Source organism: Muntiacus reevesi, chromosome 5, assembly GCF_963930625.1.
Source record: "Muntiacus reevesi chromosome 5, mMunRee1.1, whole genome shotgun sequence".
Taxonomy (NCBI): domain Eukaryota; kingdom Metazoa; phylum Chordata; class Mammalia; order Artiodactyla; family Cervidae; genus Muntiacus; species Muntiacus reevesi.
The window spans coordinates 60826906-60850370 of NC_089253.1; the positions used below are offsets into that span (position 1 = coordinate 60826906).

Here is a 23465-nt window from a genome sequence, read left to right on the forward strand (position 1 = left end):
TGAAGCGACTTAGCAGCAGCAGCAGCAGCAAGGCAAAAACAAAGAAATGAAATTAACAACAAAAAAACCTTAATTAAAATGTGTTTATGTATTGTGTACACTTTTGGTTAGTTTTGCCTTTATAAGACCAGCCCAGGTGGGATGCATGAGTCAAGTGCTCGGGCCTGGTGCACTGGGAGGACCCTGAGGAGTCGGGTGGAGAGGGAGGTGGGAGGGGGGATCGGGATGGGGAATACGTGTAACTATATGGCTGATTCATGTCAATGTATGACAAAACCCACTGAAATGTTGTGAAGTGATTGGCCTCCAACTAATAAAATAATATTAAAAAAAAAAAAAAAAAAAAAAAGACAAGCAAAGTATTGCAAGTTGGGTTCTGTTTTTCTCTAAAATGAAATTTATTACTTAACTCCTAGCTTCAAAAGAGAAGTGATACCTACATCATCATTTACAAATGGATTTGCAATTTGGGATTAATATGAAGGGTTGTTTGTAAACAAACATGGCTTTCAGTTGCATATTATAGAATGCAGACTTTATCAGAGAACATACCAGGAACAAAGTTTCTTTCTCTCTCCCTTTCACTCTTTCTGTTTGATTCACCTCTGAGTGTTCAATTTGTAAAAGAACCAATTCAATACACAATATTCAGTAAATGTTAATTCAGTCGTCATGTTACGGAAAATGGATTTGTATATGTTATCTTAAATTTTATTTTCATTGTTGAAAAGACCTCAGGTGATATAGATGAACAAGCTTGTTAAATTATCAAGGGGTTTTGGTTTTTTCATTTTTAAACAGATGATAATTAAAGAGCAAGGCAATTAAATATAAAGTCAGTTCATTTGACACAGTGAAAATAACTGTAATGTGCTTAAATTTAGCTAATGCTATAGTTAAGTCTGCGAGCATTTCAGGGGTTGTGTATCTTCAATAAACTTTGTACCTTTTTTTGTTCATAAAGAATGACTATACTGCAGATAACCAAATAGTCAAGCTTTGTTTTCAGCTTTTTCTTTTAAAACAAAAATTTGTTTTTAATATTCCAATATTTTTCATTTAGCTAAAAGTCATTATTACATTTATTTGCAGTGCAAAATTATAAAAGATTTTGTGAGAGCAATAGCTGTCCCTATATTTTATTCAGGAAATCTCATTTTTTTCAAAGGATATTTGTTTGATTTGTAATCTAGACATTACTAGAAATTTTATATTATAATTAAAATGTGGTACTTAAATACAGGGAATGCTTTTCATAATCCTGCCCATGCACTAAAATAAATTAATATATACTTGGCACTTTACAAATATTTTAAAATTTAATCATCTTAAGAACACTGTAGATGTTTTATTCCAATATTACAGATGAGAAATTGAAGTTCAGAATATTTAAGTAACTTTGCCAACATGTTGCTCTTGAAAAGTGGCAGAGCCAGGATTTAGATAAAAATATGCCACATTGTAAAGATTTTACCTTTTGCTGCAATACTGCACTACTTTTCTCACAATGCTTCCTGCTGCTTCCATTTGAGTCCAAGGGCATTTATTGATCTTCTATTATGTACAAAATGTGACAGTCTGGTTTGACTTTGTCTCTGTGCTTCATGACACCTGAAGACATCTAATTCAACCCAAGTCTCTCTTTGAAGTCAAATTACTTCTTTGACCCTTTTTTTTTTTTTACTGGCCATAAAACAAAACTTTAAGTTATATTTCCTGTGATTTTTTTTTTCACTATACTTCTAATTTTTTTTAAACAAAATTGTTTCCTATTCTTAGACCAATATCCCAAGTTAACTTTTAGTCTGAAATTTTCCTTCACTGACCACAATTATATGACTTTAAAAAAACATTTGTGTGTCAACCAACAGGTGTTTTGAAGAATATCAGGTCAATAAATGAATAGAATCCATAAATGTGAGGACCATAAGGAAAATCAGAAATCCTGATTCCTTATCTTGAAGAAATGTGTGGAATAAAGATACTTAGAAATTAAATGAATGTCTTAAGATCAGGCATCTGATTAGGGAGCTCAGATATTAAGACTCTTGGGCTTTCATTATATATTTCTGGAATTCCTTCAGCCAACTTTCAGTACTGTCTGCATGTTTTTTACTTGACTTCTACAACTGCTTATTTTGTTTCCTTTATTTGGCTATTCATTCCCCCACAGACACGCACTCCTTGAAGTCACAGCTTGGCTTCATTAGAAAGTCCTGGTATGATTTTGAAGGGTCTCATGGAGTATTTCATAATTTATATGATATCAGATGCTTCTGAAGAGCATTAAAAATGAAAAAGCTACATATTAGCTATTTGTGGTTCTTGAGCAGTGCTGTTAACATCAACCCATGGTTTTTTTCTTATGAGATCAGAAAGCTTGTATACAGTCTTAACTCTATGCATAAAGCAATTAAACTCTTTGAAAAGAGACTGCTGCAAACAAAGAAAGTATCAATCAGCCAAAGAAAAAATAGAAAAATAATTTTCTTAGTTGATCTTTGAAATGCATAATACCTTATTTTCCTATTCACAATACTGGGAGTTGATATTAGCATTAAGATCAGTGACAAAACACCTTGATTAATAATTTCTACTCCAATATCATTCTAAAATAAGAAAATATGCCTTTGTCTAATTTGATGACAAGAAGGATAATCAATAATCAGTGAGAGCATTTAGTGACCAAATAAACATTAACTGGACAAATAAAGAAATTTAAAAATATTTATTCCTATAGGTGATATACAGGCTTATATCTTACAGTTCAACTAAAATAACATTTGCCAAAACCAAATGTATGGCATCTTTAAATACCAACATTTACAGACCATGCCACACATATTTATAGGAAGAGGAATATATAACTATTAGCATCATCTTATTTGAATAATATAGTATTAAATTATTCAGTGAGATGAGATTTGGAACAAAAACATGATCAGTGGAAGAACACTTTCTGAATATAAGTCAGTGTGGCAGATGCCTGAGTTCCCAGGGCCTTGGACTCCTTGCTCTTTTATTTCTTCTCATTCCAAAAATGAAGGCTCCTCAGGGGATAAACCTCTTCTGGTCATTATTGAACTGTTTTAGTGGCGAGTTCCCCTCACAGATGAGAAGATGCTCCTCCCTGGAGCTATTGCATCATCTAGCCATGTTTCTGTGACCAACAGTGGTGGCCCTGTGTGACTGGATGAGTCTGTGCTCACTTTAGAAGGAGCCCAAATGTGGACCACATTATCAGTGATCAACCTAGGTTATGTATGATCTGGAAGTTCTGTAGAGATGAATGTATCCTCCCAAAAGTTTCTGGTGCTGGTTTATAACTAGAGGTGATAGATTGCTGTTCAAGAGCCAGGATTAGTAACCCAAGAACAAATGGTCATCCTCTCCTATTATGAGAACTGGATTGCTGCTATACTTTCTATAATCAAGCCACAGACAAGCTTCATCATTATAGAAAGTGTCATAGACAATACATGTCTATCTGAGCATTGTATAGTCTGCTTCTAGAAAAAAATTCAAACTCAATAATTGGTCAATCTGTTGACAGTTTTGCAAAAGTTTAACCTTAACTTTACAATCTTGTACAACACCCTTACTACTTCCTTACTGCCTTTTAATTAAGCAGCTTTCTGACTGAATGAAATGAAGTCGCATGGAAGCTTTTACAGAATATCTTGGCAGATATAGTATATATTGTTAGACAAATAACAGTTTTGATTTGCATTTTTTAAATCATTTCAAATGACACACTTATTTTAAAAGACGTACCCATTTGTTAACATAAACATGCTGTGTCTTAGAAGCAATTGAACAAGCTTAAGAAGAAAATGAGCAAAAATAATTTTCTTTATAACCAAATGGCAACATCTGACTTTACATCCTGGAATTCATTGTAGGTAAATGAACGCGATCGTCTTCTAAGATTTGTTGGTCTCTGTGATCTTCCTTCTGTCAAGTCTAAATAGATGTCAGATTTCAGAAAACGCATGTAACTGTCTTGTTCCATGAGCTGATATACTCTGCTTTGGGCAACATCAAAACTGTGGAGGGTGGGTTGGGTGATGCTCTTGGAGATGATTTCTTTGGTGTGAAAATCAAGGTTAACCTGGATAATAATAACAACAAAATGGTAATTACAGTCAGTCTCCTTAAGTAAACACATTGAGAAACAAAAGTACAGGAGTGATTCCAGGTCAGAGAGGGCAGACTGTGCTTGGATGCCAGGTGAGTTTCGTGTTGTGGACCTAGGAATCCGGTGATTCATTCTGGGCTGTCATTTCATCTGGCTCTTCTCTTCCTGTGAGCCTGTTCTTTCTGTCCCTGCTAATGCAGCATCATGGACCATTGAACTGGTACATACCCTAGAGATCATTAGATTCAACTCATTTTCAAAGTGGAAACTAAACTTTGTAGAAATTTAATTATTTTGCGTGAAGGTTAACTGTGTGTTTGGGACATATTTGGGATTTCAGTGTGAGGCTTTTGCTATATATCAATGCTGTTTTTCATTTTATTATATACCTATAAGTATTTGTGTGTTGAAAATGCATATCATCTTTTAAAGACATAAAATCTTTAAGGTTTTTTATCAAAGCACTGATGACATATTTGGTGGTAAATTTTAGTTTTCAGGTAGGTTTCTTCCTTTTCCTTGATGGGTAACACCACATAACCAACTGCCTTTGTTTGCATGTGTGCATACTCAGTCACTCAATCCTGTCCCATTCTTTTAAGACCCCATGGACTGTAGCCCGCCAGGTTCCTCTGACTATGGGATTTCCCAGGCAAGAATATTGGAGCGGGTTGCCGCTTCCTCCTCCAGGGAGTCTTCCCAACCCAAGGATCAAACTTGAGTGTCTTGCATCTCCTGCATTGGCAAGCGGATTCTTTACCTCTGTGCCACCTGGGAAGCCCTTTTGTTTACCTGTGTATAAGTTTGGCCTTGGGGAAAACAGGATAATACATTGAAACACAAAACAGATTGAAACACACTGAAACTAGGAAAATAAGTGTCATTTCATGCAAAATGATGTCTATACAGGCAATGCTACTTCATGGACAATACCAATTTATAGTCAAACAGAAATCTTAACAGTGACAGACTACAAGTTCTATCCTTCAGTGAAAAGACTATTTATTGAACACATACTAGAAATATAGAAACTCTAATTCATATTCAAGGATAATCAAGTAATACTTGATAGTTTATTAGCCATTTTAGTAATTCTTTCATACAGTTACCTCATACTGAGCTTGCAGTCAAAAAAGAAAAAAATCACAATTGTTTTTTCACTTGAATTCATTACCACATTAGGTTTAGCTTATCTTTCTATTATGAAATTTTCTTTTCATCTATTTTAAGGTATGGGGATGATAATTAAAGGACAACTTAAACTTTTTACAGGTAGGTGAACTAACATTAAAATGGTATATGATAAAAAAAAATGGTATATGATACAAGCTTGTTGATTTCTTGTACCTTCACCACGTGTAAAAATGTTTAGTTTCTACAAGAGGTTACTTGTGCTGTGATTAAATGATAAACAAATAAATCTTAATGTTCACTCTTAGTCTAGAATAAAAATATCTCAAGGAGTAATTTCAATTATACCTTTCTTTCCATGGCAGTATCTTTATTTTTATTTATCTTATAATGCATTCTGTTTGTATATAGAAACCTATATACAAGCATATCTCAGAGATGTTTTGGGTTCCTTTCCAGATTACCTCAACAAAGAGAATATCTCAGTAAAGCAAGTCACACAATTTTTTGGTCTCCCAGTGCATAAAAAGTTATGTTTATGTGATAGTCTAAATGTGCAGTAGAATTATGACTGAAAATACAATCTACATACCTTAAATAAAAATACTTTATTGCTAAAAAAAAAAAAGGCTAACCGTCATCTGAGCCTTAAGCAAGTCGTAGTAGTAATATTAAAGAACACTTATTGCAGATCACCATAATAAGCATAACAATGATGTAAAAGCAAGAAATACTGCAAAAATTATCAAAATGTGACACAGAGACAGGAGGTGAGCCAATACTGTTGGAAAAATGGCACTGATAGATTTGCTCAAGGCAGGGCTGTCACAAACCTCTAATTTAACACAGTATCTGCAAAATGCAGTAAAAGTGAAGGGCAATAAAATGAGGTAGAATGTACAGAAGTACTGATTTGATGAAGTCATATTCTCTCAAAAAGTTTTCAAACAAATGTTCATTTTTACAATCATCTTTACCTCTTGTGGAGCATCATTCTGTATAAATTTCTCATATATTGCTTTTGCTTTATGAATTATTTGTTGAGGGTCTTTGCTTTTCTTGAAATCTTCACAGGCTACCCAAAATTCAATGTTTTCCTCACTGAATTCAGTTTTAAGAAATCTGGTAAAAGTCTCCAGTCCATCTACCAAGAAAAGACATGACATATTTTAACTATAAAATATTCATTCTGAGAAAACATATTACTTTATATTAAAGCTTAGCAGAAGAGGTGTGCTGTCTTCTCTCTCATTCAGGGCAGTAGCACACATCTTGGTCTTCCCTGATGGCTCAAAGAGTCTGTCTGCAATGCGGAAGACTTGGGTTTGATCCCTGGGTCAGGAAGATCCCCTGGAGAAGGGAATGGCTACCCACTCCAATATTCTTGCATGGAGAATTTCATGGATAGAGGAACCTGTAGGATCTATGGGGTCACAAAGAGTAGGACAAGACTGAGTGACTCACACTTTCACTTTCATCATTACACAGCATACATCTTGTACCATATATATGAGAGTTGTTGTTCAGTTGTTCAGTCATGACTGACTTTTTGAGACCCCATGGCCTGTTCCCTGTCCTTCACTATCTCCCGGAGTTTGCTCAGACTGTGCATTCAATCAATGTCCTTCCCTGTCCATTGAGTCAATGTCCTTCCCTATCCTTCACTATATCCCAGAGTTTGCTCAAACATGTCCATTGAGTCAATGGTGCCATCCAACCATTTCATCTTCTGTTACCCCCTTTTCTTCCTGCCCTCAATCTTCCCCAGCATCAGGGTCTTTTCCAATGATAGACCATGTATGAATTAGCTGATTTCTTCATGACTATGAAAAAGAAGTACCATTTCTGTTGAAATAAGTCCAGTATCATACTTAGACATGAGTAACAGGGATCTTTGGGCTTTCCTGGTGGCTCAGTGGTAAAGAATTGACCTGCCAATGTAGGAGACATGGGTTCAATCCCTGGGTAGGGAAAATTCCCTAGAGAAGGAAATGACTATCCACTCCAGTATTCTTGCCTGGGGATCCCATGGACAGAGGAGCTCGGTGGGCTACAGCCCATGGGTTTGCAAACAGTCGGACAAGACTGAGCATGCACACACGCTGACACTTGTGTCTCTTTCAGCCATACCTCTCCCTGGGCTGTGTGTGGTAGGGTTATTCTATACAGCCAAGGAGCCATTCCAGCTGGAGACCGTCACAACTTCTAGACCATGCTTCTTAAATTCAGGGCCTTAGAATTCTCCGTAGAAAAGACTTTGTGTTTCTAGGATTTACATAGATCTCTTTGCCAAGTTCATCCACCAAAGGCACCTGATCCAGTGGAATGCACACTCCAAGGCTTGGATGTGGACAGTACTTGAATTTGCATGCTAGGGTGCTCACCCAAATATGATAGGAGGCATCTCACAGTGTGGCACCAAACCATGGGTAGAAAGTGAAAGAAGGCAGGCTTTGCTATTGGGGTAGAACTGAGAAGAGTATGAGAATCTTAAAATCAAACTTAATCTGCCAAGTATCAGAACAGAAGGATAGAATATCTGCTTTTAAAGGTTTATTAGCCTGATCTATAACTGTGGAGAAGGGGACAACAGAGGATGAGATGGCTGGATGGCATCACCAACTCAATGGACATGAGTTTGAGTAAACTCTGGGAGTTGGTGATGGACAGGGAGGCCTGGCATGCTGTGATTCACGGGGTTGCAAAGACTTGGACACAACTAAGCAACTGAACTGAACTGAACTGATAACTGTTAAGCATCTAGAAATGTACTTTGGGGCCTCCATTTTCACTTTTGTCCTGAATCCCGTGAACATTAGGGGCAAGTATCAAGTCTTATGGAACACTGCTAGGGTTCAAGTTCTTGTTCAGCTAGTGACTATGTGGGATTGCCTTGTGGCTCAGCTGGTAAAGAATCTGCCTGCAATGCAGGAGACCTGGGTTCGATCTCTGGGTTGGGAAGATCCCCTGGAGAAGGAAAAGGCTTATCCACTCCAGTATGGGGAGTCCATGGGGTACCCACTACAGTCCATGGGGTCGCAGAGTTGGACACGACTGAATGACTTTCTTATCTTATCTTAGGTGGTGTTGCGTGAATTGCTTTTCCTTTCTGTGACTTGGTTTCTCAGTATTAATATGAAGATAATGATAGCATCTACCTAATAGAGCTATTTAGAGAATTAAATGTGACAAAATGTGCAAAGTGTGGTTAAAACAGAAACTGGCACATAGGAAGTACTCTGAGTTTTGATGGCGATTGTGATAAGGGTATTGATGATCTTGATGATTAAAATATTTTTAAAGCTCAATTAGGTAAAGTTTCATAGCTAAAACTGTGGCAGACTCAGAATTCAACATTAAGACAACCTGACTTTAAAACTAGTTCTCTTTCAATTATTTACAATATTCTAGTCTTTTTGACTTACAGATATTTTTTACATTAAACTTCTTTGAGAAAATTGTATATTTACATGTAGTCATAGGAAATAAAAGAGCCCATGTACCCTCTACCCAGTTTCCACTGATATAACATTTTATAAAACTGTAGTAAAATATCACAAATAGGATAATGATACTGATATAGTTAAGATATAGAATATTTCCATGATTACAAGGATATTTCCTGTTGCTTCTTTACTGTTATGCTCACATTTTCCCCATATCCAACCCCTCTTTAAACTTTAGGAATCAATAATCTGTTCTCCATTGTAATAATTTGTTTAATTCAAGAATATGATATAAGAGGAATCGAGTAGTATATATTGCTTGGGGTGGCTTTTTTCATCTACTATGACTCTCTGGAGATGCATCAATGTATCAATAATTTCCTCCTTTTCATTGCTGTGTTGTATTCCATGATGTAGATTTGTTTAGCCATTACCATTGAACTATTGAAGGCTTTCCTGGTAGCTAAGACAGTGAAGAATCTACCTGCAGTGCAGAAGACCTGGATTATATCCCGGGTTTGGAAAGATCCCCTAGAGAAGGGAAAGGCTACCCACTCCAGTATTCTTGCCTGGAGAATTCCATGGACAGAGGAGCCTGGAAGGGCATGGAGTAACAAAAAGTTGGACACAACTGAGCAACTGTCACTTTCACTTCCACTTGTCATTGAAGGTTTTAGGGAGCTATTATCAATAAGGTTGCTATAAACATATATGTATACATCTTTTAATATAGACATATAAGATTTTATTTCTCTGGGATAAGAGAAGTGAATCTGTTCAGCCATATGGTATTGAAACAGAGAAGAGGGCATTCATTGTAGGAGCATTAATAAAATGTTCCTTTTAGATTTTTCAGATAAATTCTCACAGTGGAATTCACATTTGAGTTGGATACAATTGATTCTTAGTGATCTTTCTTTAGATTTGTTCTCCACTCATTCAGTCACTAATTCATGTCTGTCTCTTTGCAACCCCATGGACTACCACTCACCAGACTTCCTGTCCTTCACTATCTCCCTGAGTTTGCTCAAACTCATGTCTGTAGAGTCGATGATGTCATCCAACTGTCTTATCCTCTGTCGCCCCCTTCTCCTCCTACCTTCAATCTTTCCCAGCTTCAGAGTCTTTTCCAATGAGTCAACTCTTCACTTCAGGTAACTGAAGTACTGGAGCTTCAGCATCAGTCCTTTCTGTGAATATTCGGGGTTGATTTTCTTTAGGATTGACTAATTTGATCTCCTTGCTGTCCAAGGGACTCTCAAGTGTCTTCTCCAACACCACAGTGTGAAAGCATCAATTCTTCAATGCTCAGAATTTTTAGTGATCCAACTCTCATATGGTTGTGGCTTCTCTTTCTGCTCTTACAGGTGAGTTATTGCAAAAGGAAATTGCATGAGGCATGAGTTCTGTCTGGATTTCTCACTTGGCAGCATTTGATAATAACAATAATCCTCCTTTTTGAAATATTCTTCTTCCTAGGATTCTAGGACAACACACCTCCTAATTTATACCATCCAATGTAATGTAATTGTCTGCTCTGGCTTAACATTGTTTGTTCCCTGGTTAAATGTGATGTTCACAGGGATTCTTTACAGTCTTCTCCTTTTGTCCCCTCTTTCTATTTGTATTTCCCTTTTTTGGTCTTTTCTCCTGTAACTTCCTCTTATAACATTTTCCCTGAAACTCCTTTCCCTCTTACCTTCCTCTGTATTTTATGCATATTGCTGGCACCTATAGGCAAGATAAGGTGTTACAAATAATCTTGGAAAACAAGATTATTTTGAGTTAAATTTAATTTTAACTAGAACAAAATAATTTTAATCTCATCATATAAAATCATTAAAAGAAAGTTTTCTCTTAACCTCAGCTATTTCTCCAGCTACTGATCTATATCTTTCCCCTTGCAAATACAAAGTCTTTTGAGTAAGCTTTATAGTTGTTGGTCTCTTAATCCCCTCCAGTCATTTACTTCCATAGACACTAATGTGTGGTTTCTACTCAACACTTGTCTTAAATAATTTTTACCAAAATGACTTACTATTATATTCAGTGGAAAAGTTTCTTTCCAATCCATATATTACTTCATCTCTCTATGTCAGCAGACAAAGATATGTTTGTAATTTTTCTATAGCACTTACACTTTTGAGTTTCTTGTTTTTCCTGTGACTATTGCTTTTCTTCAGAGTCCTTTGGACAGCAAGGAGATCAAACCAGTCATGAGCTAAATGAGTCATGATCCTAAAGGAAATCAACCCTGAATATTCACCAGAAGGACTGATGCTGAAGCTGAAACTCCAATATCTTAGCCACCTATGCGAAGAGCCGACTCTTTGGAAAAGACCCCGAGGCTGTGAAAGACTGAGGGCAGGAGGAGAAGAGGACGACAGAGGGTGAAATGGTTGGATGGCATCCTCAACTCAATAGACATGGGTTTGAGCAAACTCTGGGAGAGAGTGAAGGACAGGGAAGCCTGGCGTGCTGCAGTCCATGGGTTTGCAGAGTCGGACGTGACTTAGTGACTAAACAACAACAATTGCCTTTCTGAATACTTCTCAATTTATCCTCTTTCATTCTTTCCTTTAATTCTATTTCCAGGACAATTACTTCAACACTTCAAGACAATGAAAATGCTGATGACTTTCAGAAATCATCTCTAGCTCAGATCTCTTTCCTGACCTCCAAGCTTATATTACCTGATAAACACCTTCACTGAATTTCCCACCAAAATAATCACATCACAGTTGAATTCATTATCTTCACCCCAAAGCTTCCCAGAATGTTTCCATTTAATGACACCATCGATGCAACATCATAACCCGCAACATTGACATCCTCACAGATCCCCATTTTTTCTTCTCAACCCAATTGATAATTATATCTTGTCAACTTTATCTCCTTCGTATATCATGCTTCTCTCTTTTTTAATATTTAATTTATTTTATTTGACTGTGATGGGTCTTAGTTGTGACAAGTGGAATCTTTAGTTGCATGTGAGAATTCTTAGTTGCTGTATGTGGGATCTAGTTCCCTGACCAGGGAATAAACCCAGGCCACCTGCATTGGGGGCACAGACTCTTAGCCATTGGACCACCAGGAGAGTCCTCCTGTCTTTTCATTTTAATGCAATCTGGAATTACCTTTATTCAGATCAGGATAATCTTTTACATAGCTAATTTTAACTACCTTCTGTTAATAATTGATGATTCCATCTCCAGTCTTCTCTTGCTTCCCTCTCTCCCAACCCTCCACTTTCCTAGTTTATTATCCACATTCTAGTTAGTAATATCTTTCTAGAGTACAAATTTAAATATGTTTCTTCACTGTTTAAAATTTCCCAGCAATGCCTTATTCTCTTTCCACTATCTTTTTCACACTTTAAGCTCCAAGCATAGTGAAATAACTTAGAGTTCCACTCCTGTGCCATTTTCCCACATGTCTTTAGCTTCTATTGGAAACATTTTCTCTTCCTACTCCAATGTTGTCAATCAGGTTTTATCAGGTTAGCCTGTATCAGCCATTGAGATTTAAATCTGGAAAGATTTCACCAGTTTCTCAAGGGTAAGTTGGGTGTCCTTCATATATGACTTCCTGTTACACTGGGTAACAAATATTGTGTGCAAAGATTGCTTGCTTATTTTTGTTTCTCATTCTATATTATGAGATTCATGAGAGGAATATCCTTGTCTTATTTGCCAAAAAAAAAAAAAAAAAAAAAAAATATCCTCAGCATGAAGAAAACACTCAATTAAGCAATAATTGAATACAAAGGAAAAGTACAAAATTTCATTAAAATACAAAAGTTCTAGGGTATGTTTTTGTTTATTTAATGAAATATCAGTTCTAGAATACTTTTTAAAGAAATTGTCAGAGCCAGGAAACATTAAACAGCAATAAACAAACAAACAAACAAACACAAAGAATCTTGTCCAATTATACATATGGACACCAAAGATATGAAATTAACAATATACTAGTCCATTTAAGAAGTCAATCCTTATTTTAGTGTGATGCCTTTAAACATTTAATTAATGTTCTAATTTCAAGCTTGTCAAGCAAAAATCTTATTACGGTTTGGCTCCTTTCTTGAGTGCACAGAAGAGAAGTGGCTACCAGTGACAGTTTTATTTCTGAGTCTATATTATTAAGAAATATCTACCTCAGCCTCATGAGTTTTGCCAAAATGAGCCTCTACTGAGTGTTGGGTCCTTCTTGACATGCTCATATTTAAGTCTGCAAGGTTAGTTTTTTGTGGAAAATGCCAGCCTGTGTGGCTTCAGGTAAGTTGACAAGCCTTCCTGGAGGTACATAGCTCCATTTTGGATATCACTGTGGGTTATTCAAGCATATTCCCAATTTTTTTGTCAACTATTTTATCAAATAAATTTGTTGTCATCCCAAATTTCCCACCGAGCAACTCATTAATTTATTGGGAAAAAAATATTTATTGAGTGCTAAGTATTTCCTGGACACTGATCTAGGTTTTAGAGATCCAGTAGTGCTGAAAATGTTTCATCATGTTGGGACTTGAACGCATGTGCCAGGATTTGAACTGGACCAAGACCCTGCTTGGGACTGTAACTCACATGGCTGGAACTCAGACCCAGCCAAAACCCACAGTAATGAAACTTAGGTTCTTGTTGTCTTATCACAGTGATAGATAAGAAGTGGATTTGTTCAGAAACACACTCCACAGACAGCATGGGCCATCACAGAGGGTGAGTGAGCCTGTGAAATGTGGCGTGGTTAGATTTTATGGGCTGGCTAATTTCATAAGATAGTGAGTGGGATGCGAAGAACTGACTCATTAGAAAAGACCCTGATACTGGTAAAGATTGAAGGCAAGAGGAGAAGGGGACAACAGAGGATGAAATGGTTGGATGGCATCACCAGCTAGCTGGATATGAATTTGAGCAAGCTCAGGGAGTTGGTGATGGACAGGGAAGCTTGGCATGCTGCAGTCCATGGGGTCTCAAAGAATTGGACATGATTGAGTGACTGAACTGAACTGAACTGAACAGAATGAGTGGGTGGGTTATTCCAACTCTTTTGGGGGATGGGTGGAAATTTTCAGGAGTTGGATCACTGCCCACTTTTTGGTCTTTTGATGGTGCCTTGGAACTGTCATGGTGCCTCTGGGTGTTTCATTTAGCTTGCTGATTGAGGATCAAGGTCTAGTTAAAGTTGGCTTGTCTGCCATCTTGGACCCATTTGATTCTTATTGGTTTTTGTTGTGTCCTCAGGCTATGTCGCTTTTTCAAAAGTTGTGCCCGGCCCCCTTCCCTCCTGTTTCAGGACCCAGTAGACAAAATCCTTGCTTTGATTTTTAAACTAGAGTCTCACCTTAAACAGAAAGAGATATTTCATTCACACTATAAAAAAGAAGAGGGCCATAATAGAGTAACAAGAACCAAACTTGCCTTTTGACAGCATATAACCATAAAACTTATGGATGGCATCACCAACTAAATGGACATGAGTTTGAGTAAACTCTTGGAGTTGGTGATGGACAGGGAGGCCTGGCGTGCTGCAGTCCATGGGGTTGTAAAGAGTCGGACACGACTGAGTGACTGAAGTGAACTGAACTGAGCCATAAAACTAGACAAAATATCAAAACAGTCATTTTCACAGAGTATAACTGGCAGCAAGGCCTGGGAGCAGTGTGAGAAGAGAAACATATGAAGTGACCCTTAGGTTTGCTCTTCCATTTTACCTGAGAGTACATATAAGGCTGGAATGGATGCAGATGGAGCTCAGCAAAGTTAAAAATCTTGTTGAGGAGGCAGAAACGAGTTTGGGGATCATAATATGTTTGGGATTTATGGGTCAGAGTAGTAAGAAAAAAAGAAAAAAATAAATATGCAAAGGGTCCCTGGAAGTCTACATGCAGGTTCTCTGCCGATTCTTGGCTGAGGGTCACACTGTACATGGGCAGGGTAAACTCTGTGAAGCCCATAAGAGTGCAGCTGCTGTGAGGCTGACAGGTAAATGGAGATCAGGAATCTGTGTAGGTATGGGAGGCTAGAGTTCTGACCCAGACACAATGGAGACACCCCACCAAGGTCATGTTCTTGTCTAAATACTATGCCTAAAGGCAAAGTCTTTGTCCTCAAACTAATATACATTGAAAAGAGATTGGTTCTAAAGATCAAACTGATCAGAAATAATCAAGGGGATCCAACAGTGATTTAATCAGAAAAATAATAGCATAATCTAAGACAGCATAATCTAGACTTCTATACCTTCCTCCTTGCTCATATGCAATAAATATTTATTAGGAATGCAAGAAACACCTAATGTGACCTATTATCAATAACAAAAGTAGCCAAGAGACCACAAGGTATCGGAAATATTGGAAATTGGACTTAGGATGTTATAAAAGCTATTATTAATATGTTGAAGAATGTAAGGTTTAAAAAAGACACAATCAGTGGATAGATGCAAAAATGCAGCAGAGAAATTAAACTTATATAGAAAACAATCAGTGGAAATTATAGAACTAAAATGGAAAATATTTGAAGGAAAAAATTCATTGGATGAGTGTGACAACAGATTAAAGATTCCCTGAAAAGATCAGTAGACCCAGATGATAAGTAGGTAGAAATTATTTAATCTAAGGATAGTAGGAAAAAGTCACAATTAGAGATATAGATTTTAATTCTATCCACTCATAAATTTATAGAACAAGTAGAATGTCAATGAGAATATATAAAACCTGAGCATCAATTAAATTGACCTAATTGACAACTATACAACATTCTACCAAACACATCTTTTCAAAATATGAGGAAGATTATCCAAGATGGAAAACAAGCTAGGATGTAAAATGAATTTAAATAAACTTCAAAAATTTAATATCTTACAAAGTATGTCCTTTGCCCATAAGGGTTTTAATAAAAATTAACTAGTAACATAGCTATAAAAGTCCCCAAATATTTGGAAATAAAATGATACATGTAAATAATTTATAGGTCAAAGAAGAAATCACAAGAGAGATTAGAAACTATTATTATAAAAATATAGCACATCAAAATTTGTGGAATACAGTTTAAACTATTTATGGGGAAATTTACTGCATGAAATGCTGTACTTTACTAATAAAACATGGTCCAAGTTTCTACTTTAAGAAGCTTGAAAACCAGGAGCAAATTAAGACCTCCATAAGTAGAAGGAAAAATTCATAAAAACATAGCAGAAGTCTATATAAGAAAACAAAGCACAGAGAAAACTTACAAAGCTGAAAGTTATTTCTTTCAAAATAGAACCCCAAGTGAGGCTGTTTAATAGTAGGAAGCAAATGAGTGATATTATCACAGAATCTTAGAGATAGTACAAAGATAGTAAATACTATGAATGACTTTATGTCAATAAATGTAATTTAAAATGGGAATATTTGAAAAAAATACCTATCCAAACTGACACTGAAGTAGAAAATCTGCAGCTCTAATTAATAAATAGATCTTTATAATAAAGATCCCTCCCGTCCCCCTCAAAAAAAATCTTTGGGCCCAAATTTGGTGAATTTCATCACAAATGTAAAAAAAAAGAATTATAATCTTACATAACTTCCAGAAAACAGTGGAGGGATGAATAATTTCCTTCCTATTTTAAGAGGAGAGAATATATTTTAATACCAAAACTTAAACATTATAATATGAATACCACCCCAGAAATAAAAATTAAGAAAGAAAAAGGAAAAGAAAATTATAGACCAAAGGTTGTAGTTGTAAAGATTCTGAACAAAATATTCAGCAATTTAAAGAGGGAGAAGCATATATTCTAACATTAAGGCTAAAAAAATTTTGAAGTAAATGATAGCTTTCTTTGTCTACTCAATTCATTCGCAACTTATATTCATTTCTTCTATTCACTGGTCTCTAGAAGTATTCTTCATGGCCTATAGTTATTTGTAATATAATAAGTTCCATACAGAGTGAAGTAAGAAAAATGGATATGGTAGAATTATGGCGATAGCTAAAAGGGTTTGCGTTTATAACATGTTTAGAGGTTTTGAGGGCTGAGTGCTGTTTATATGCATGATTACATTTAGTATTCACAACAGATGTCTAGAATATATCTTACGTTCATCTACATAGCTGAGGAAACTGATATTCATATAAATACAATTGTCCCCAATCTCACTTTTCAAACAAACGTATTGTAGAAGTGTAACTTTCTCTAGAAGGCAACATTTTCTGTCAGAGGTAGAGCGACGGTCCTCCAAAGAAGTCCATGCCTAATTCTCAGAACCTGTGAGTATGTTACCTCACTGTGGAGAAAATACTTTGCTAATATGATTAAGATTAAGGACCTTGAGAGGGGGGAATTATCCAGGCAGACCCAATCCAATCACTCGATCCTTAATAGCAGAAGAGGAGGGCAGAGAAGTGCACCAGAGAGGTGCAGTGTAAAGAGCACTGCTATTGCCCTCCAAGATGGAAGAAGATGTTCCCAAGCCGAAGAATGTGGTGGCTCCCAGAAGGTGAAGATGACCTTAATTAGAGCAGGATTAAGGAGACATTGGTCCAAAATTTCAAAGAACTGAGTTCTGTCAGGAACCCAGGTGAGTAGGAAAGGGATTCTCCTCCAGACCTTCAAAAAATAACAAAAGTGTGCTGAGACCTTGATTTTTTCTAGTGAGGTTCATGCTACACTCCTGACCTCCAAAACTACAAGATAATATATCTGTGTTGTTTTGAGTCCCTAAAGTTGCCATCATTTGTTACAATAGCAACAGGAAACGAATGGAGTCCTCAAATCATATGTTGTATATCACCGTGTGTTTCTTCTATATCTGGAACTTGTCCTCTTTGGCATGAAGCACTTTTTTAATGTTGAAAGAAACTGTTTGATTATATTAGAGATCCAGGCACTTAACGTGAGAAATCAGTAGCCAGAAGTGACACAACCTACAGACATTCCCTCTTAGGTATGGAATCTCTCTGACCACTACCCTAATGGAGGAGCCATGTAGGTCTCTTCTACTCCACAGCTCCGTCCATCCGTGTTTGCACTGGGATAAGGGGAATGTCTGCCCTTTCTTTCCCTCAGTAAATTGATCCGGAGCACCAGATGTTAACGGCTAAACTTCACTGAAAAAACTAGGAAGACAGGCAGAGGTCAGTCTCCGTAAGAATTTGAGAAGGCATCCCAGGACTGGCACACAACCCAGAGCTTGTCCACAGTGATTAGATGCTAGTAAGATAATTCCTAGTCAAACACAACTGTCTTAGGAGGCCTTAGTGCTGGACGCTTCCTGGATAAGTCAACAAATTCTAGTCCCTGAAAAGTAGGAAGAATGATCAATGTCGGTGGTATTGAACTACTCTTTTTCTTACTTCTCCGGCACAGTTAGTGTTTGATTTTCAAGATTTATTTCTCTTGCTGAGTAGTGTGATTTGCTCAGAATGTAGCAGGGACATATAAGTGGATAATGATTCCTTGAAGCTTTTAGATAGATTTCCCCCAGATACCTAAAAATGTGTATATTTCAGAATAAAATTAATGATTTACTTCTGTTTTTATTATTTTTAAGCCAAAATAGCTGTCAAAGTGAACACAGGGGGTCGGACGCATGGGTTCTACCCTGGCTTGATGACCCGTTAGCACTTATAGGGACTGTGGTTCCTTAGTGTATTCTGATTTGGATTTCCTTTCCACAACTCCTTTCTCCCTCTGGAGCTCAGAACCTGAATGTCTGAAAAAGCAGTTTGACTCATTATTATTGTGGAAGATTACATTCCTTTAATTTTTTTTTTTTTTCAAGAAAAGAGCCACATTTTTTATTGGAACTACACAATTTCCATAGTACTAGGCACCACAATTCTATAACAAAACCAAAAACAAAAATCTGAAATATGCGTGACAAAAGTTCTTAAACTCCAGGAGATGTACATGAACTGCCCCAAACTGGATACAAAAGGTTGTGTAGTATACACACAGATTTTTCTGGGGAAAGGTCTTCTAACTTGAATCAGCTTCTAGAGGTGTCCAAACAGTAAATGGTAGAATTCTAATCTCCTCCATTTTTTCAATAATGGAAGCTGTGGACTGTGGGAAGTTCACCTTTGCACATTTAAGAGTCACTTTTCATGGGAAGAGGGTAGAAAAAAGTAACTCGTGAGGACTGTGGAGCGAAAAACTCCAAAGAGTTCTTTACCTCTTAAGTTTAGTAACATGTTCTGGTTTAGAGAGGGAAAATGGGGATATCAGTGGTAACAACATAAAGTGGAAGCAAGGAGACACCTACAGGGATTTTTCAAGTCCTTAAAAAACACCAAACATTAGTATGAAAAAAGCAAGAGCAAGAATTAAAAATGCAATTTAACTCAAGTACAATTTTCCGTTTCTGCATATCAGCAACATTCTTTATTTCTGAATGTCACAAACTTCAATCAGAACACTTTAAACAACATTATTTTGCATGCACTTAACAAATTTGACAAAGGACGAGGAGCAACGTAACTTGCATTATGCTATGGAGTTTGAACTGAACAGCCAATGAACACATATTTAAAACCATTAGGTACAGGTAACCATGAACACTTCACTGCATTAATCAGATGGCATCCTACCTCTATGCACACATTCATGTAACACCATGAGTAATTACCCTGCAGCAGAGGCAAAATGGAGAAGGAATCTCTGTAAAAAGCAAGCTTAAGGGATTAAATAGGGTTGTCATCATCATCATCATCCTCACTACTGAGAACAAAGCTGCTGCCTGTGGACAAGGGCCCTTCCTCTTTAACATTTCCTAAACCACCCACAGTCCCTCTCTCGTCAGAATCTTCAAACAATTTGTCGCTGGAATCGTCATCAAACAACTTCTTGTTGGAATCATCATCTTCAAATACCTTTTCATCTATGCCTTCATCTTCCTTTACATCTCCATCTTCATCTTTTCTGTCCGAATCTTCAAATAGCTCTTCATCTGCATCATCTTCTTTGTCCTTTTCATCAGCATCTTCAAGTTCCTTTTCTTCTGCACCTTCTTCATCCTCCTTCTCATCTGACTCATCATCAAATAGCTTTTCACATAAATCTTCCTCTCCTTCCTTTTCATCTGACTCTTCTTCAAACTCTTTCTCAGAGCTTTCTTCATCAAACACTTTTTCAGAGCTGTCATCTTCAAATTCTGATTTTTCAGACTCATTTTCTTCTAACTCATTTTCCATAATGTTTTCATTAAATTCCTTGTCGGAGGCATCTTCCTCAAAGCCTTTCTCAAGGCCATTTTCTTCTAACTCTTTTTCAGAGCCATCTTCCAACTGCTTTTCCGAGCAGTCTTCAGATTTTTGTTCTGAGTCATCATCTTCAGAAGCCACCTTTTGGGGGCTGGCCTCCCCCTCAGACTCCTTGCTGGGGCCTTCTTCAGACTCCTTCTCATGGCCATTCTTGTCAGGATCCGTTTTGAGTTTCTTCTTTTTGGATTCTCTTTCACGGACAGTCTCTTTTGACTCTTTGTTAGGATTACCCTCTTCACGCTCTTTCTCAGGGCTGCCTTCTCCAGACTCTCGGGGAAGTCTTCTTCACTCTCTCTTTTGTGACAGCCTTCCTTAGACTCTCTTTCAAGGCAGCTCTCTTCAGATTCTTCTTGGGGACCTTCAGCTTCTTTCTCAGGGTCACTTTCTTTAGCATCTTTTTCAGAAGCAACTTCTTCAACTTCTCCCCCATCTTCCATTTTTTCAAACATCTTTTCATCTATAGGTTCAGCAGCAACCTTTCAAGACTTCGGGTAAAGCTGGAGCCCCAGGCTGATGACTTTAGAAAACAGGCTGAATAAGCTTCATTTGGCTACTGGTTGTCAATAGCTTGAAAACTTCTTTCTGTTCTATTTATGTGACTAGAAAGATAGTTTTGTTTCACAATCTCTGGTTTTACTTTCTGTCCGTCTTCCCCCTTCTTCTCTAATAATCCTAGAGAAACTAAGGCACAACAGGCCTTTCAGCCCCTAAATAAAAACTGTAACAGAATGTTGGCAACATTAGGTGTGTGAAAGCAAAATCACAACATACACAACCATCTGTAGACCAATTGGCTCAACCTAAACTTTAGACAATTACTTAGTCATGCCCCAGCTTCTGGCCAGAACTTAAAAAAAAATATATTGAGAATTCCCCTTGATGAATTTTTAATGTAACCAAAAACCACTGCTTACCACCCATACTTCCTTCCTCTTTCAAATTTCTAAAATGCTTGCCCTTTTGTCCTCCAATTATCATCCACTTTTTACTTGATTGAATACTAAATATATGTGTACTCTCTTAATTAATCTCTCATAATTATCTACATTCTTTGCATTTTTAATAGAATTCTGAAATTTTTAATTTGCTTGGTAACTGCTATAAAATAGATTTCCGAGGAGAATCCCTTGACTAATTATCAGGAGAGACAGCACAGTGATTATGAGAACATGTTCAGGTAACTGTAAGAAAGCAAAAGTGGTTACGTGCAAAAGTGCACTCTGAGTTTTCAAAGCCTGTCACTGGGTGGTATTGCTCTGTTCCTGGTGCAGATACTGCCTCTTCCCCTTTTGTTCCTAACTGCTCCTCTGTTACTATTTAAATGGAAATTAAAGCAAAGTTAGCAAATAAAATGCCTTACCACAGAACGGTCTGTTCCAGGTCAGATCTAGACTGGAGAGAGGCAACTAAGAATATGTTTTATTGGGTTTATGAATAAAGTTACTTTGACCCCAGTGAAGGAAAAGGCTTTTTTTTTTTTTTTTTTTTTTTTTGCAGTTTATTCTATCCATCTATCACATAGAAGCATGGACTAATCAGTTTTTAAATACTAGATTATTCTTAAAGCCAGTTGATAAATGACTGTGACAATTTTAGGAGGAAATGGCTATTATTTTCCTATTAATAAATCTCAAGTATAATAAACTGTTTTTTATATTGACCCCTAAAGGGGATCATCCATATGCCAGACAACCGAAAGTGTTACTCATTAAAAATAACTTCCTTCATCTATCTCTTAATTGTTTGTGAAACACCTAGTATGAACCTGAAAACTGTAATATAAACTGAAAAGGCAATGATATTAATTACAGCAGCTGCAAGTTTTGGGTCTTTTATAAGTTGTTGGTGCATTGCTGTGTGCCTTTGATTAGGGAAGTTCCATTTAATTTTGAAAAATTTATTTATCTTTTTGTTGAAGGATAAAACTTTACAGAGTTTTGTTGTTTTCTGTCAACCTCTACATGAATCAGCCATAGGTACACATATATCCCCTCCCTTTTGAATCTCCCTCCCATCTCTCTCCCCACCCCACCCCTCTAGGTTGATAAGAGCCCATGAGCCACACAGCAAATTCCCGTTGGCAATCTATTTTACATGTGGTGATGTAAGTTTCCATGTTATTCTTGTCATACATCTCACCCTCTCCTCCCCTTTCCCCATGTCCGTAAGTTTGTTCTCTATGTCTGTTTCTCCACTGCTGCCCTGCAAATAGATTCTTCAGTACCATTTTTTCTAGATTCTGTATATATGCACTAGAATATATTTATCTTTCTCTTTCTGGCTTACTTCATTCTGTATAGTAGGTTGTTTAAAGCTCAACATTGAGAAAACTAAGATCATGGCATCTGGTCCCATCACTTCACGGGAAGTAGATGGGGAAACAGGGGAAACAGTGTCAGATTTTATTTTGGGGGCTCCAAAATCACTACAGATGGTGACTGCAGCCATGAAATTAAAAGACGCTTACTCCTTGGAAGGAAAGTTGTGACCAACATAGATAGCATATTAAAGAGCAGAGACATTACTTTGCCAACAAATGTCTGTCTAGTCAAGGCTATGGTTTTTCCAGTAGTCATATATGGATGTGAGAGTTGGACTGTGAAGAAAGCTGAGCGCTGAAGAATTGATGCTTTTGAACTGTGGTGTTGGAGAAGACTCTTGAGAGTCCCTTGGACTGCAAGGAGATCCAACCAGTCCATTTTGAAGGAGATCAGTCCTGGGTGTTCATTGGAAGGACTGATGTTGAAGCTGAAACTCTAATACTTTGGCCACCTCATGCGAAGAGTTGACTCATTGGAAAAGAGCCTAATGCTAGGAAGGATTTGGGGGCAGGAGGAGAAGGGGATGACAGAGGATGAGATGGCTGGATGGCATCACTAACTCGATGGACATGGGTTTGAGTAGACTCTGGGTGTTGGTGATGGAAAGGGAGGCCTGATGTGCTGTGATTCATGGGGTTGCAAAGAGTTGGACACGACTGAGTGATTTGACTGACTGACTGCTGAACTGAGCTGAACTGAACTGAACTGAGGTTCATCCACCTTATTGGAACAGATTCAAAGGCATTCCTTTTTATGACTGATTAATATTCCATTGTGTATATGTACCACAATTTCTTTATCCATTCACCTGTCAATGGACATCTAGGTTGCTTCCATGTTCTAGCTATTGTAAATAGTTCTGCAATGAACATGGGATATATGTGTCATCTTTTATTTTGGTTCCTCAGGGTACATGCTTAGGAGTGGGATTGCTGGGTCACATGGTGGTTTTATTCCTAGTTTTTTAAGGAATCTCCATACCATCTTCCATAGTGGCTGTATCAATTTACATTCCCACCAACAGTGCAAGAGTGTTCATTTTCTCCACACCCTCTCCAGCATTTATTGTTTGTAGACTTTTTGATGATGGCCATTCTGACCCGTGTGAGGTGATACTCATTGTAGTTTTGATTTGCATTTCTCTAATAAAGAGTGATGTTGAATATCTTTTCATGTGTTTGTTAGC

General features: G+C 37.1%; 1 protein-coding gene across 2 annotated transcripts in view; it reads right to left on the reverse strand.

The window, feature by feature from the left end:
* Positions 1-2744: 2744 nt before the first annotated feature.
* Positions 2745-23465, reverse strand: part of RGS18 (regulator of G protein signaling 18) — a 29587-nt gene continuing 8866 nt past the window's right edge. For both annotated transcript variants that reach the window (XM_065936717.1, XM_065936716.1), the window contains 2 exons: positions 6247-6413; positions 2745-4111 (listed from right to left, as the gene is read on the reverse strand). In XM_065936717.1, coding sequence (XP_065792789.1) covers positions 3854-4111; positions 6247-6413 — 425 coding nt within the window. In that variant the 3' untranslated portion in view covers positions 2745-3853. The remainder of the gene's footprint in view (positions 4112-6246; positions 6414-23465) is intronic.